Source organism: Macrobrachium nipponense, chromosome 40 (genome assembly GCF_015104395.2).
Source record: "Macrobrachium nipponense isolate FS-2020 chromosome 40, ASM1510439v2, whole genome shotgun sequence".
Lineage (NCBI taxonomy): Eukaryota > Metazoa > Arthropoda > Malacostraca > Decapoda > Palaemonidae > Macrobrachium > Macrobrachium nipponense.
Genome location: NC_061101.1, coordinates 23,558,117 through 23,570,616, shown reverse-complemented (window position 1 = coordinate 23,570,616; position 12,500 = coordinate 23,558,117). Strand labels below are relative to the sequence as shown.

The 12,500-nt window shown below is 37.8% G+C and overlaps 1 protein-coding gene across 1 annotated transcript in view; it reads left to right on the top strand.

Annotated features, from left to right (window-relative positions):
• Positions 1–12,500, top strand: part of LOC135211996 (uncharacterized) — an 18,005-nt gene that overhangs the window by 4,720 nt on the left and 785 nt on the right. Inside the window, exons 2-5 of the mRNA XM_064245266.1 lie at positions 8,217–8,497; positions 9,702–9,822; positions 10,716–10,823; positions 11,225–12,500. The exon at positions 11,225–12,500 is cut by the window's right edge and continues 785 nt beyond it. Of these exons, the coding sequence (XP_064101336.1) occupies positions 8,218–8,497; positions 9,702–9,822; positions 10,716–10,823; positions 11,225–11,399 (684 nt within the window). The 5' untranslated portion in view covers position 8,217 and the 3' untranslated portion in view covers positions 11,400–12,500. The remainder of the gene's footprint in view (positions 1–8,216; positions 8,498–9,701; positions 9,823–10,715; positions 10,824–11,224) is intronic.

Sequence of the window (12,500 nt, the reverse complement as noted above, 5' to 3'; positions counted from 1 at the left end):
ATCAGATTTCATCATGTACTGATTTTGGAACTGTACTGAAAAAGTAGGTTACAAGCTGCACATACAAATGGGTCGCTCACAGCGTAACCATTTTATCAGGCATTCTACGGAACCATCTCCACGCATGTCTGACGGTCCCTCACGCATGCGCTCTAAAGGGATTAGTCCAGGTAAGCTCACCGAGCATAAAAAATGGGAACTGATTGTTGCATGACATCTGCATTCCAATAAACAGAATTACACTTAGTTTCCCTTATGAACTGGAAATGAACAGATGACGGTTGCCTTGTTGCAATAATCGGAAAGTCCTATGCTCAGCTATTCCCTTTTCTTGAATCTGAAGTCACTAAATTTAACAAATATTTTATTAGACTCAGTTCTTCAGCAATTTCCCTCAAGATTCGTGCTGGAATATGATCTAGATCAGATACTTAATTGGGATTTGATGCAACAAGCACATGAAATATGACAAAAAATATATAACAATGTTGAATTGGAATAGTAGAGTATCAGGTTCAAGAGCTTTGAAATCACTAACAGGAGGTTCAGCAGAGATGATGAAGGCCAGAGACGTGGCCTTTCCTATAGCAGAGAATGTCCCAGTTCCATTACATGAGAAGACTGCAAGAAAGTCTGAGTAACAGAAGCTGATAAGAGTTTAATGGCAGGGAAGCAGTTTCTTTTCATTTTCCAGAATGATCTTGATATTCAATTCCTCTAAAGCACAGGAACACTTTATTTCTGGAAGCAGAGCAGTACTACTTATCAATGTAATAAGATACGCACGAAGTTACCAACACATTTGCTTCTTTAACCAGGTGACGAAAAGTGGAAGAAGTCACCAGACAAGAAGTAGGGTATAATACCGTCACGATACATCGGGTCCAGGAATATTTTTAATACGTGAAAGAGTAAGTTTGTGACCATGGAAATGTGTAGGCTCACCTACACTAAGAAGTTCAGTACCCTCCTTTTCTGGAAGTGACGCCGTGAGGTTATCGTAATTAGGGATCATATAGTCTGTAGCTTACGTACTACCTAGGAGATAGCTTATTGTTATCTAGCTTCGTCTCTTATAGACAGATGATTAAATGAGACAATTCGTGAATTAAAAGTTCCAGTTCTTTATACTTTGCCCTTAGACCTTGACAGTTCAATTGGAGACTTGAAATGATAGTTTGTTAATATTTTTTTGGAAGACTCCCACTAGGCTTTTTTTTTAATCTATGGTGATGATTGGATACTATAGTTGCTTAATTTATTGTTGAAATGTTGGGGTCGAATATTCCATTGGTTTTCTTTGTGTTACTTGTCTTGGATGTACAGGGTGTCCATAAAGCCCCAGTACCATTCTGAGCAATAAATACTTGTATGGTACTGGGACTTTATGGACTCCCTGTATATCGGAGAGCCTGATGTATCGCAACACCAATCTTAGTAGATTTTAAGCGATATGATGTCCCTGGCTTTATCTAAGTGAGCATCGATTACACTAACTTGCTAAAGAAAGAGCATCATATCTGTTTGATGTCGATATTTTCAGGTGTTTAGAATTTGGGAATTAGTGGAATTTTCTCTCTCTTTCGGCTAAGTAATGGATAGCTACCAGGACTGTGTGGAACCCCTTCTAGATCAAGACCAAAGAAAGACATTTCCTGAGAGTATTATAGGTTGTTGAGGATGAAGATCGGATGGGGAGATACAGTGCCGTAGTCTAAGTGGACAATTCATTTACCTTAGGAGGAACACCAGCAGTGATAATGGGTGTCATTGGTTGTTACTTCAACTTTTCTTTTGATTTTACAATCATTGTACAACTTTTCGTCTTATTTAATAATCTTCTGGCTCAGCCTACCATTATACGTTCAATGCTTGATTTTTTGAGGGTTGCTTTTCCTAATTCCTGTTGCTGGCACTTCCTTCCGGTGGATTTGTGGCTCGTATTTCAAATGAAGCGTCTGATCTCATGTGGGTCTGCGATCTCCACGAGCAGAGTCAGAGCAAATGCTACGTAAATTTTCGTCTCTACACTTTCGGGAAGTGTGTCCAAAATGAAAACAATTGTAACATGGACTCAGAGATTTCCTTGTCCCTTTGTCAAGTCACGGTGAGAACGGGTACAAAAGGGAAAGTGCTTAAACGCTCCAAATGAAACTTAACAATCAGACATTGACGGTCTCGTCCCAACGATACCCCAGATTACTCTGGTCCCAACGATACTCCAGGTAATCGTGGCCGGTACGAAGTTCCATTCATAGCAACTGGTCACACTTTTAATCTTGACTGATGAGCTTTATTTAAATTCATATTAAACCATAAGGTCCAGGCGAGTCATTGCATTACACATCATTACATAATTTCTGCATATGTACACAAAAGTTATATACATATATATATATATATATATATATATATATATATATATATATATATATATATATATATATATGTATGTATAGAGAGAGAGAGAGAGAGAGAGAGAGAGAGACACTATAGGATTTTGTAACATGTCGGTGTGAATGGCTAGTGTTCAGCTAGTTTTACAGAAATCAGTCGATCAATCAATCAGTTACATATTTGCCATATTTGACTCCGTAAATATTCATGCGATATTTGTTTACTCTTTCGTCTTAATTTGATGTGCACTTATATTTTCACATATCAGTCTTGAATGAATATTGATATTTTATTGTGACCTTATTTATTGGATTTGTATTTAAACAACCTCCTGTTCATATCTTCTGTCTCTGTTTACGACTATTGATTCTCTCTCTCTCTCTCTCTCTCTCTCTCTCTCTCTCTCTCTCTCTTACTTCTCTGTTATAGTAGCAGGTAAATGGTGCACAGAATCTACGCAAGCTATAAGGCTTGCTCTCTCTCTCTCTCTCTCATCACGGGAAACTTCTTTTATGATAACATGTAAAAGGTGCACAGAATCTACGCAAATCCCAAAGATTGCTCTCTCTCTCTCTCTCTCTCTCTGGAAAAATTCTCTGTCAAGGTACCAGGTAAATGTTGCACAGAATTTATGCAAGCCTTTAGGACTCTCTCTCCAGATATACTCCTGTTTAGCAACACGTAGATGGTGTCCGCCGTCTATGAAAACGTCAGATTGCCGACTTTTGCTCACATGAAAGAGAGAGAGAGAGAGAGAGAGTAATCCCCGAAAGTTGGCCTTAAACGCTAAACACTTTAATCCACCTGTGCGGAGGATGGCAGAAGAGATAATTAGTAGAGTATTAACACGGCAGCGGTTGGCCTGGTGGGTTTACGGGGAAAATTTCAATGCCAGCTCGGGAAGTCTCTCTCTTCTCATCGTAACTAGAACGAAGCAGGAAGAAAAAATCTGTCTGCCTATTGTCTAAACTAATATATATACATACACATTACCATCCTACATATTGGTATATATATATATATATATATATATATATATATGTATATTTCTATATATATATAATTATATATATATATATAATAATATATATAAATCTATATATTATGAATAGCTTGATTACGAAGTATATAAAACGTGATGCTAGTATAAATAAAGGTTTTTTTTTTGCCGCGAAGGAAAAAATAAAAAAAGCGAGATAGCCAAGTACTTTCTGTCCTATTCGGACCCTTTACTGAGGCAAAAAACTTATATATATATATATATATATATATATATATATATATATATATATATATATATATATATATATATTATACACCGAACCCCGGTCTTTCGAGTGAGAGAGAGTCCAGAGCACTAACAATTCGGGCACAAAGGTCTTAACAGGAGTTGAACCCTGAGCACTTACGTACCCGGGTTAGCTTTGATCCTCAACCAAAAGAGTGTAACAGTTTCAAGTCACTGATAAACAACAGTACGAGTGAGAAATTTGACGTGTGGCTCCGGTAGTTATGACTGTCACTGTAGGCGAATGATTTTGTGGACGCTCGATTTTAAAATTCGAGAGCCCCGGCTGTCATGGAACTTTTAAAATGCCGTGCGATTATGTTCAAGATATTCTGACTGCTATTGCTTGTCATGTAAGTTTTACTGTGCGTGTCTTATAGGCTTTACGTCTTCTCTTTTTATCTCTTGTCGCATATGGCCGCTCGGTCATTTAGTCGCCTCGTAGGTTTCTGAATGTGAACGCCAACTCACAAACAACAACAACGACGAACAGAAACATTAATAATAGTAGTGAAAGGCAAAAGTGATCGCCTTCCCCACTAGTATATATCCCTCCTGCAAATGTTGTTGCTATCAGAATCGTAATTTGTAACAAATTGTTGACAATATTTCGAAAATAAATCGCTAATTCATGACTAAGCCAAGAAGTCATGAGTAATAGTATTCTAAGACATGCCTGATCATAACTTATTATATATATATATATATATATATATATATATATATATATATATATATATATATATATATATATATATATATATATATTAATGTATATCCAGCCACAACTTTTCAGTAAATCTTTGGCGATGTGATTACTATAGTAGGTTCACATCAACCGTGCATCTGTTGTCTAGGCCAGTCCCTTACGACACTCCTGATTGGCTGTTGATAAGCCAATCACAGGGCTGAAAATTCTCAGCCTCTCTCGAGAGTTCACATAAGGAGGATGTATGCTCCACCTCTCCTAAGGGATACGTCTTCCAAAAGTATCCCTCAGGAGTGGTGGAACATACATCCAACCTATGTGAACTCTCTCGAGAGACTGAGAGTTTCCAGCCCTGTAATTGGCTTATCAACAGCCAATCAGGAGCGTCATAAGGGACTGGCCTAGACATGAGATGCACGGTTGATGTTAATCTACATTAACCCTATACCCTTCCCTACCGTTATTGTGTTCCACCATAGTTAACCAATTACCTGGTGCATAATTCACATTTTAGTTCACCTGTAGTACAAGGGAATTGTTTGGGAAATGGTCCTAAGTCATGCCCCCTGCCCATAGATCGATCTCAGTTTTCTTTCTCACTTATGATATTAAGTTGGTAAGCATTTGATGTCATTATTTTATATCCTGCATTATATTCACTTTGAAACCTTTTTATCTCGTTCAGCGAAACGTGAATTATGACTTATGAAGAAGGGAGGAAACTGTTCTCCACGGTGGAGAAAGTTGCTCAACTGTGGAGCCTCTCTAATGTTGCCCAGAGTTGTCTGTCGTGCACCAGTGACCCCACTACTTGGAAATTATTCCTCAACTGTTGCTTATTCTTATGTGCATTTTTTTCGTTGGTCGACTCATCTTGTTTTGTTATTTCTGCATGCATCTTGATAGCCTCCTCTTATCAAGGGTCTGTTTTTCTCTTTCGTAATTTTGATTCATCTTCATTCATTTCCTATTTATTTGCTTCTCTGTCTTTTCTGCTTTCCTCACTTATGCTTTCTATTTTTTAAAGTTACTTGTCCTTTAAGTTTGCCCCTCTCGGTGTGCATTTGGCGCTGAATAATAATAATGATAATAATAATATGTAATGATAACAATGTCCAAATTAAGGAGCAGAAAAATAACCTTTCCTTAAAGAAGGACAAACGAGATTTGGAAATCTGCCTTTCATCGGAAATCTTGATCTGAATCCTTTAACTGAGGCACCTCTTCCATTCATTCTTATCTCTATTATCTGTTGGTATCAAATCCCATTTCTGACAAATTGTTATCACGTTATCTGTGAATCAAAGGCACCAACTTGAATTTATGTTCTCATTCTCCGTCAACGCACATCGTCATGATTTCCGTGCTGATGTTAATTTCATTTATATCGAAGGCCTAGGTTATAACACTCTATTAACAAAGTATCAGCGGATTATGTACCATGAAAAATATGATCTTAAGTTTACTTTTCTCCCTCTCTTCATTCAGTTTCCGGTTTGCGTGTTGTTATCTGTTAGTATCAAATCCTTTTTTACACTCGGTTAACCAATTATCACCGACTTATTAACCACAGAAACATTATTTCAATCTGTTTTCCCCCTCTCTTCATTCCATATACCATCTATATGCGTTGACATTACTTGATTTAAAACCCGATATTAAGCTATTATCATCACATTATTTACCATATAACGAGCATCAACGTATCTCAGGGTAATTTGCGATGAAATATTCGACGTCAACACGCTAAGGGAGCTGCGGGGCGGGGTTGGGGGAGAGTGGGATCCCCCACGTGATTAGGCGAATTCCTGAAGCGTAATACGTGAGCCATCACGTGAAGTTAATCAGCTCTGTTCACGTGATATCGGATGTGGTTCCAGGGGGAATAAAAATGCAACAGTCACTGCCACATTCATCTTCCTAACTCCTGAATGAAAAAAAACAAATGGATTTTTTTTTCTTTCAGGGTAGTTAGTTTAGATTTGATTGATGATGAGATAGTAGAGTATTCTACCTGATAAGACAGTAGGGTATGTCAGTGGATTGCGATACCTATGCCTTGCGTCCCAAGGTGGAAGACTGCCTAATTTCTTGTTCTCTCTGTGACTTCATTCTTCGATTTAGTCGGTAGTGCTACATTTGTCCCCTTCTCCATTTCTCATTGTGTCCTTTAGGGATCTAATTTCTCCCAAACTTCATTGTTTGAGAGACAGATACGTCATTACCTAAAGGGCTAAGTTCATAATCAGTGGCCTAGCTTGTCGACAACCACCCTATGAAAAGTAATTCTTCCCTTTCGGTGGAGAACAGTTGAAGGAAACACAAGCACGATGTGGTACCTTATAAAAGTCCTAAAGACAGTAAAACTAAAGGGGTTTAAAAAGGTTACAAAATAGAAAAACGGTAAATAATAAGGTAAGTTAGTTTCATTTTGAATAATGGATTAATTAGACACAAAAAAGAACGCTAGAAAAACTGTTTAAAGTTTATTAGTTCTGCGCCAACTCGAATAGAATAATGTGCCCGTAGCTGTGTTTGCGAAATGGTCTCTTAGGAACGAGGAAGGACGTGCTTGTCGACCCGACGAGAAGTACGGTGTCTGTTTGTGTCCCATAATAACGTGTATTTCACGACCCTCACTATATGTCTTCTCCGACTCGTGGTGTCTTCCACGAACCTACGTATGTACGTCCTCCATGACGCATAGTGTATTCCACGGCCCATAATGCACCATGAGTACGTCTTCCATGAATCGGTACGCTTTGCTCTAATCATCCCATACTGAAGATGAGAGGTCAAAATCATTCATAAATCCGCGAAATTGACTCGCTCAGAGAAAGCATGGAATTAAGTGAGGAGTGTGCGAATTTCGTCAAATAGTCTACTGGATGGAGGGGTATTCTTCTTCTTCTTCGAGAGAGAGAGCGAGGTGGGGGAGGGGGGAGTATCTATTGTTGGCTTGAAAATAGGGCTTAAAGAATTTATTTTTGACGGGTTACTGCGTATTGCTACTTAGTATATTCAGCAAATACTTTGCGATAAGGTCCAAGAAGCATACCTTCTCTACCCAGACTGCTTTGCACCACGGATGACCAATTACTAGATACAGAATTAGCTGCTTAAACCACCAGAAACAATTGATTCTTTATTTAGCTGGCTTATAACCATATATTTTGTAAGAAGCGGGCCTACCTTTTCATTTCCATTTCTTTTTCGTGTTTTCTTCATGTATGGTCTGGTTAAGATCGTTAGGTTGCTCATCCCATCGGCCTATTATAAACTAATGTCTGTATTATACAGCCTAGATGTGAATGTGTCTTTAGCCTGCCGTCTGCGTAAGAGCACACTATTTTTAACTAAAATAAAATGATGCAGATCAGTAAACAGAAAGCCCTTATAATTTCAGAATGACATTCAAAGCAAGATTGACAATTCATTGATTTCATTTGTCGGATATGTTTGAGACATGTCAGCTATTGTTTTTATTAGTATAATATAAGCACTTTAGTAGATCATTTTTAACGAATCACACTAAATAACCTTCCTAAGATCTTTGTAAACTGATCGTGTAATGAGACAGTGAACAATTTACAGTTTTCTGTCCAGTCTTGTTAAAAAATATATCCGTTTCATTTTCATTTCACAAAACAATTAATGTCTATAGTTTCCATCGATGAGTCTTGGCCTTGTGACGCACGCAAGTTTTAATATCACTAAGAAATCAATAATTCTGTAGCAGCAGCGCTATCGGCTGCAGCCTTTGATGAGCAACGTAATTCTTACAGTAAAACACTTCCTGCTCCTCTTCTCCCGACTACACAGCATGACCGCCATCTACTGGGTTCTTGCAGTGACCTTTGTGAAGGTCGTGGCCTCAGAATCGCCCCTAGATAGTCTCTTGGGGTCGGAAATGGGAAGCGGCAAGTGGGGCAAAGGTCTAGGGAACGACAGCAACGACAGACTTTCCCTGACGTCAGCCGGAGAGAACGCCACCGCTGTGGGTCACTCCAGAAGAGCTCGGCAGCTCATCGACTTCCCGGATGACGCCGTGTTTGAAGTTTACTTCAAGTTGATCACGCCTTACTGGACCTATGGAAACGTCAGTGAGTATGAGCTGATTTCACTGGCAAAGAAACCCATCTCAACTATGTTCTTACGTGATTATGTTCTATTTGTTCGTGTATCTTTTGTTTGATTTATGCTAGTGTTTTTTTTTTTTTTTTTTTTTTTGGTAGGATTAGGTCTACGGAAAATTTGCGTCTAGATTTTTACTAAAAGTTTACTCAAATTTGGCAGTTGATCCTGACAACAAGTTGTTACATTTTAGGAATTTTGACGTTTTTTTTAGGATTGCTCTGCTATCTATTTAGGCTCAACACCATTAAGCACTATTTTTTTTAACTAAATTTAATCATTACTTCTACAAAGAAAGTCTGTTTGGAAGTTGTCTTCCATTTAACTTATAAGATTTCGTTCATGTCCCTATAACCAATCGTTTCTAGTGGACAGAAATACGTATATGCTTAAAGGAGTTTGTCGTTAGTGAAGTTATGAGTTCTCATAATATTTTTTTTCTTAACTTGTTAAAGAATGATTAATATGGCGGTCAGTTACAGCTAACGTCTTTCAACAACAGACGCCAGCTGTTAACGGTGGCGTTCTCTTTACTTATGAGTTTGGAGAGAGAGAGAGAGAGAGAGAGAGAGAGAGAGAGAGAGAGAGAGAGAGAGAGAGATGTTATTGGAAGATGAATAAATGTCAGTTGGAAATATGAAAACCGTAAATCCATTCTTTGTGACATTTAAAAACTGAATTGTTCTTAATTTTATCCCGTAATATATCAATACGTTATGGGTTCACATATATTCCTTCTTTCACTTCTTTGTATACATAGTTTCCCAGTCTTAAAATATTAGCCTTTGCTGTCTTGAGTTATTCTACCGAGACATGTCATAACGAAGATATATGAAAATATGAAGATGGGACTATAGTTTGTCTGTTTTCACTTACACATATTTTCGCGTATATATTTAATTGTAGTGAAACGGTAAATTTTCATTGCAAACGAATCAATATAGTCTCGGAGCTTTTGTTATTCTTTGATCACAAATCGCTACGATTTTATTGCAAAATAGTAATTTCATTCACCGTCACGGAAAATGAAAAAGCTGTAGCAAATTAACGTTTGTCTGTGAGTTCTTTGTTCTGATGAAATCACGCCGAACAAATTTGTAATTTTCTGACGCATTCGAAGACTCATTTTTAGCTCTGTCTCTGTCTCTCTCATCATTTCCTATTGTGTGACAGAGACAAGAGGCGACTACAGACTCGAAGTGACCTTCCAACTGCCCAATGAGCTCCGCAAGAAGAGGTCCTTGGCGAAAGAGAGGTCAAACATGTACGGGATCTTGTCGGATTTCATGACGAAGTGAGTAGGCGACGTAGTTTACTAGTAGCCTTGAACAGATGCCATCATCATTATGGTGCAATAATGCCTTGCCATTAGTGTCATAATTTTTTTTTTGTATGATATGACGTCTTGAAATATCTCAATTATTTCTATCCACAATCCATCACGAAAGGGAGAGCTGCAATATGAAAACGGGTAGCTTGTTTCACATGAAAGCGATAAAATGGACTATAAGACAGTTATTTCTAGGATTCACATCTAAATTTTGCATTCTACACGGATTTGTTTCTATATTTACATGGTTATGTATATATAGCAATAATTATTATAGGCTAAAGAGATGCTGCCAATTTGAAAATCCAGTTTTTCTTCTTCTTCTTTTTATGTCTTGTCCTCTGCATTGGTTCTGTCGCCGTCTCTCTCCTCCAGTCAGTACTTTATTCCCTCCATATATTTCTCTCTTTGTCTAATTCTGGGTCCCCTCCTCTCGATGTTCCCGACAGACATAGGTAAAAACCCGCTTCTCAGCACATTCAGAAAAAAAGAAAGAAAGAGAGAAAAAAAAACTGGTATTCCTCTTCCTAATGTTTTTTCTTATTTCCATCTCAGTGGGACGGCTGACCTAATGCTCTTATTAGCCTAGGCAGGAGCAAACCCTTAAATGGATGGTAGAAAAAAACATTTGGGCATATGAAGGTCTAGACCTTGGGGCATATTCTTGAAGGGAGAGTCAGAACAACGTCTGAAATGGTGGCTGGTGTATAACAAGAGTTAAAGAAAACGGAAACTTGTACAAATGCAGAAGATTATTTCATGGCTGTCTACTGAAGTGGTAACTTACATCACTAGAAATAATGAGTAGGTATGTTCTTTAGGCAGGAGTGTCTGTAATGTCATTACTCATCCAACAGAGCCGGACTGGATGGCGATACGTGCGTCTTAAGAGCCGTCTGCGAAATAGGAGAGTCACCCCTAGATGAATATGGCCTCTTTGGTGAATTCATCAACCTCATCTTCGCGTAAGTTTTGCATGGAGTTTCTGAAGGCCTCTCGGTATGATTGGTAATGCATGATATTGTATAAAAGTCTTCGTGACTGCCTTCCATAATTAAGGAGGCGTCGCAAGACCATATTTCATGTAGGTTTCAAGCATTTAGAAAAGAAAAGTTGCTTCATATAGACATTTCTCTTACATATATATAATGGTATATACTAGATTGATTTAGCATATCATTAGGGGTACGTTGTGTTAGCATGAATGTGCACGGCTTCATCCAACAAAACTGATTAATTTGTTTACAGTTCAAAGGTAAGAAGCGTAAAGGCACAATAGAGAATGTTCATTTGTCAGTAACTTCCCTCGAAACAAAAGAAGGCAGCCGTAACTAACACGTCACTGACTCACTTCTCTTCCATCCAGCCCAGGCTTCCGATCAGACAGCAACCAGCACAAGGACGAGATCCAGGCGGAGGAATACGGGAGAAGCTTCGGAAACTGTTGGTCGGCGTTCCCGGACTGCCCGGTTTCTCTCAGGCAGATGCTCTATGATTTCTTCATAACGAATTCCGAGGGGGACTTGTTCGGTGAGAACTGAGATGGGGAAAGGATAGGAATGGCGGTTTCGTTTCAAAGTTATTTTGCAAAGAGGGGAATTAATGAGGTGGTCAGTAAGAGGACGTGGTCTGTGAAAACTGAAAGTGGAAACTGGGGTTAAACGATGATTTCTGATTGAAATGCTTTCACTTTTTATTCCTTTTGCCATAAGGGATTACTGACCGTGTAAATAGTCTGATCAATAATCTAACCGACTCTCATACTTACGTACATACTATGATTTTCCCATTCAAGTTTGACAGACTCCAGCTTTTTACACTACAGACACGTACCTATATTTTACGTACAGTATCGCATTACTTATAAAGTAAATAAGCGTTAAAACAAGTATCTGAAAAGTTTATTCATTTTAAGATGGATAACGCTAAGCAATTGAAAACTTTAAAACCACATTACATATATTGAACATTTAAAAAGTATCGGAAAGGTTGACTGATAATACAGAAATAGAAAAACATTAAGCTAGAATGCACAGATTTGGCTTTAAAATAAAAATCACGAAAATTAATTCCGTATAAAGTAAAACTGAAATCAAAATGAATTTGTGATATGATAATTACGCGTTTATATACCTGCATCAGTCTCAGAAAAGGAGAAAAGGTTTCTCTACTGAAAATAGTATGTAGCACTAAGTGACAAAAAAATCATAACATTTAGAATTTCGTATTCACATATTATATCTGATTTTGATTTCAATCTGCTTTTCACATTTTAGTTAAAACGCATTGAACGAACGTATTTCACACCATAAATCCTCAGTCACTTAAGTCCATGTATTGATTTATTTTCATAACGCTAAATGGCCGCCTCTGCCCTAGGCTGGATTTCACCTGACTATTATAAAAATAGTCTCGTGCTCCAAAACCAAAGAGACTTTACTAGACTCATTTTGGAAATTAACTATACGTATATTCTCTCCTCATACTTTTGAAAGTGATATTAGATTTAATGACCCATATCTAAAAAAATGTCCATTCATCATATCATAGTTCTTTTCATCAGTGTAGTTTGATTCAGAGGGCAGTCATAGTTGTCATTATCACTTTAGATTTCCTTGAGGCTTGAAGTTACTTTGTGACGT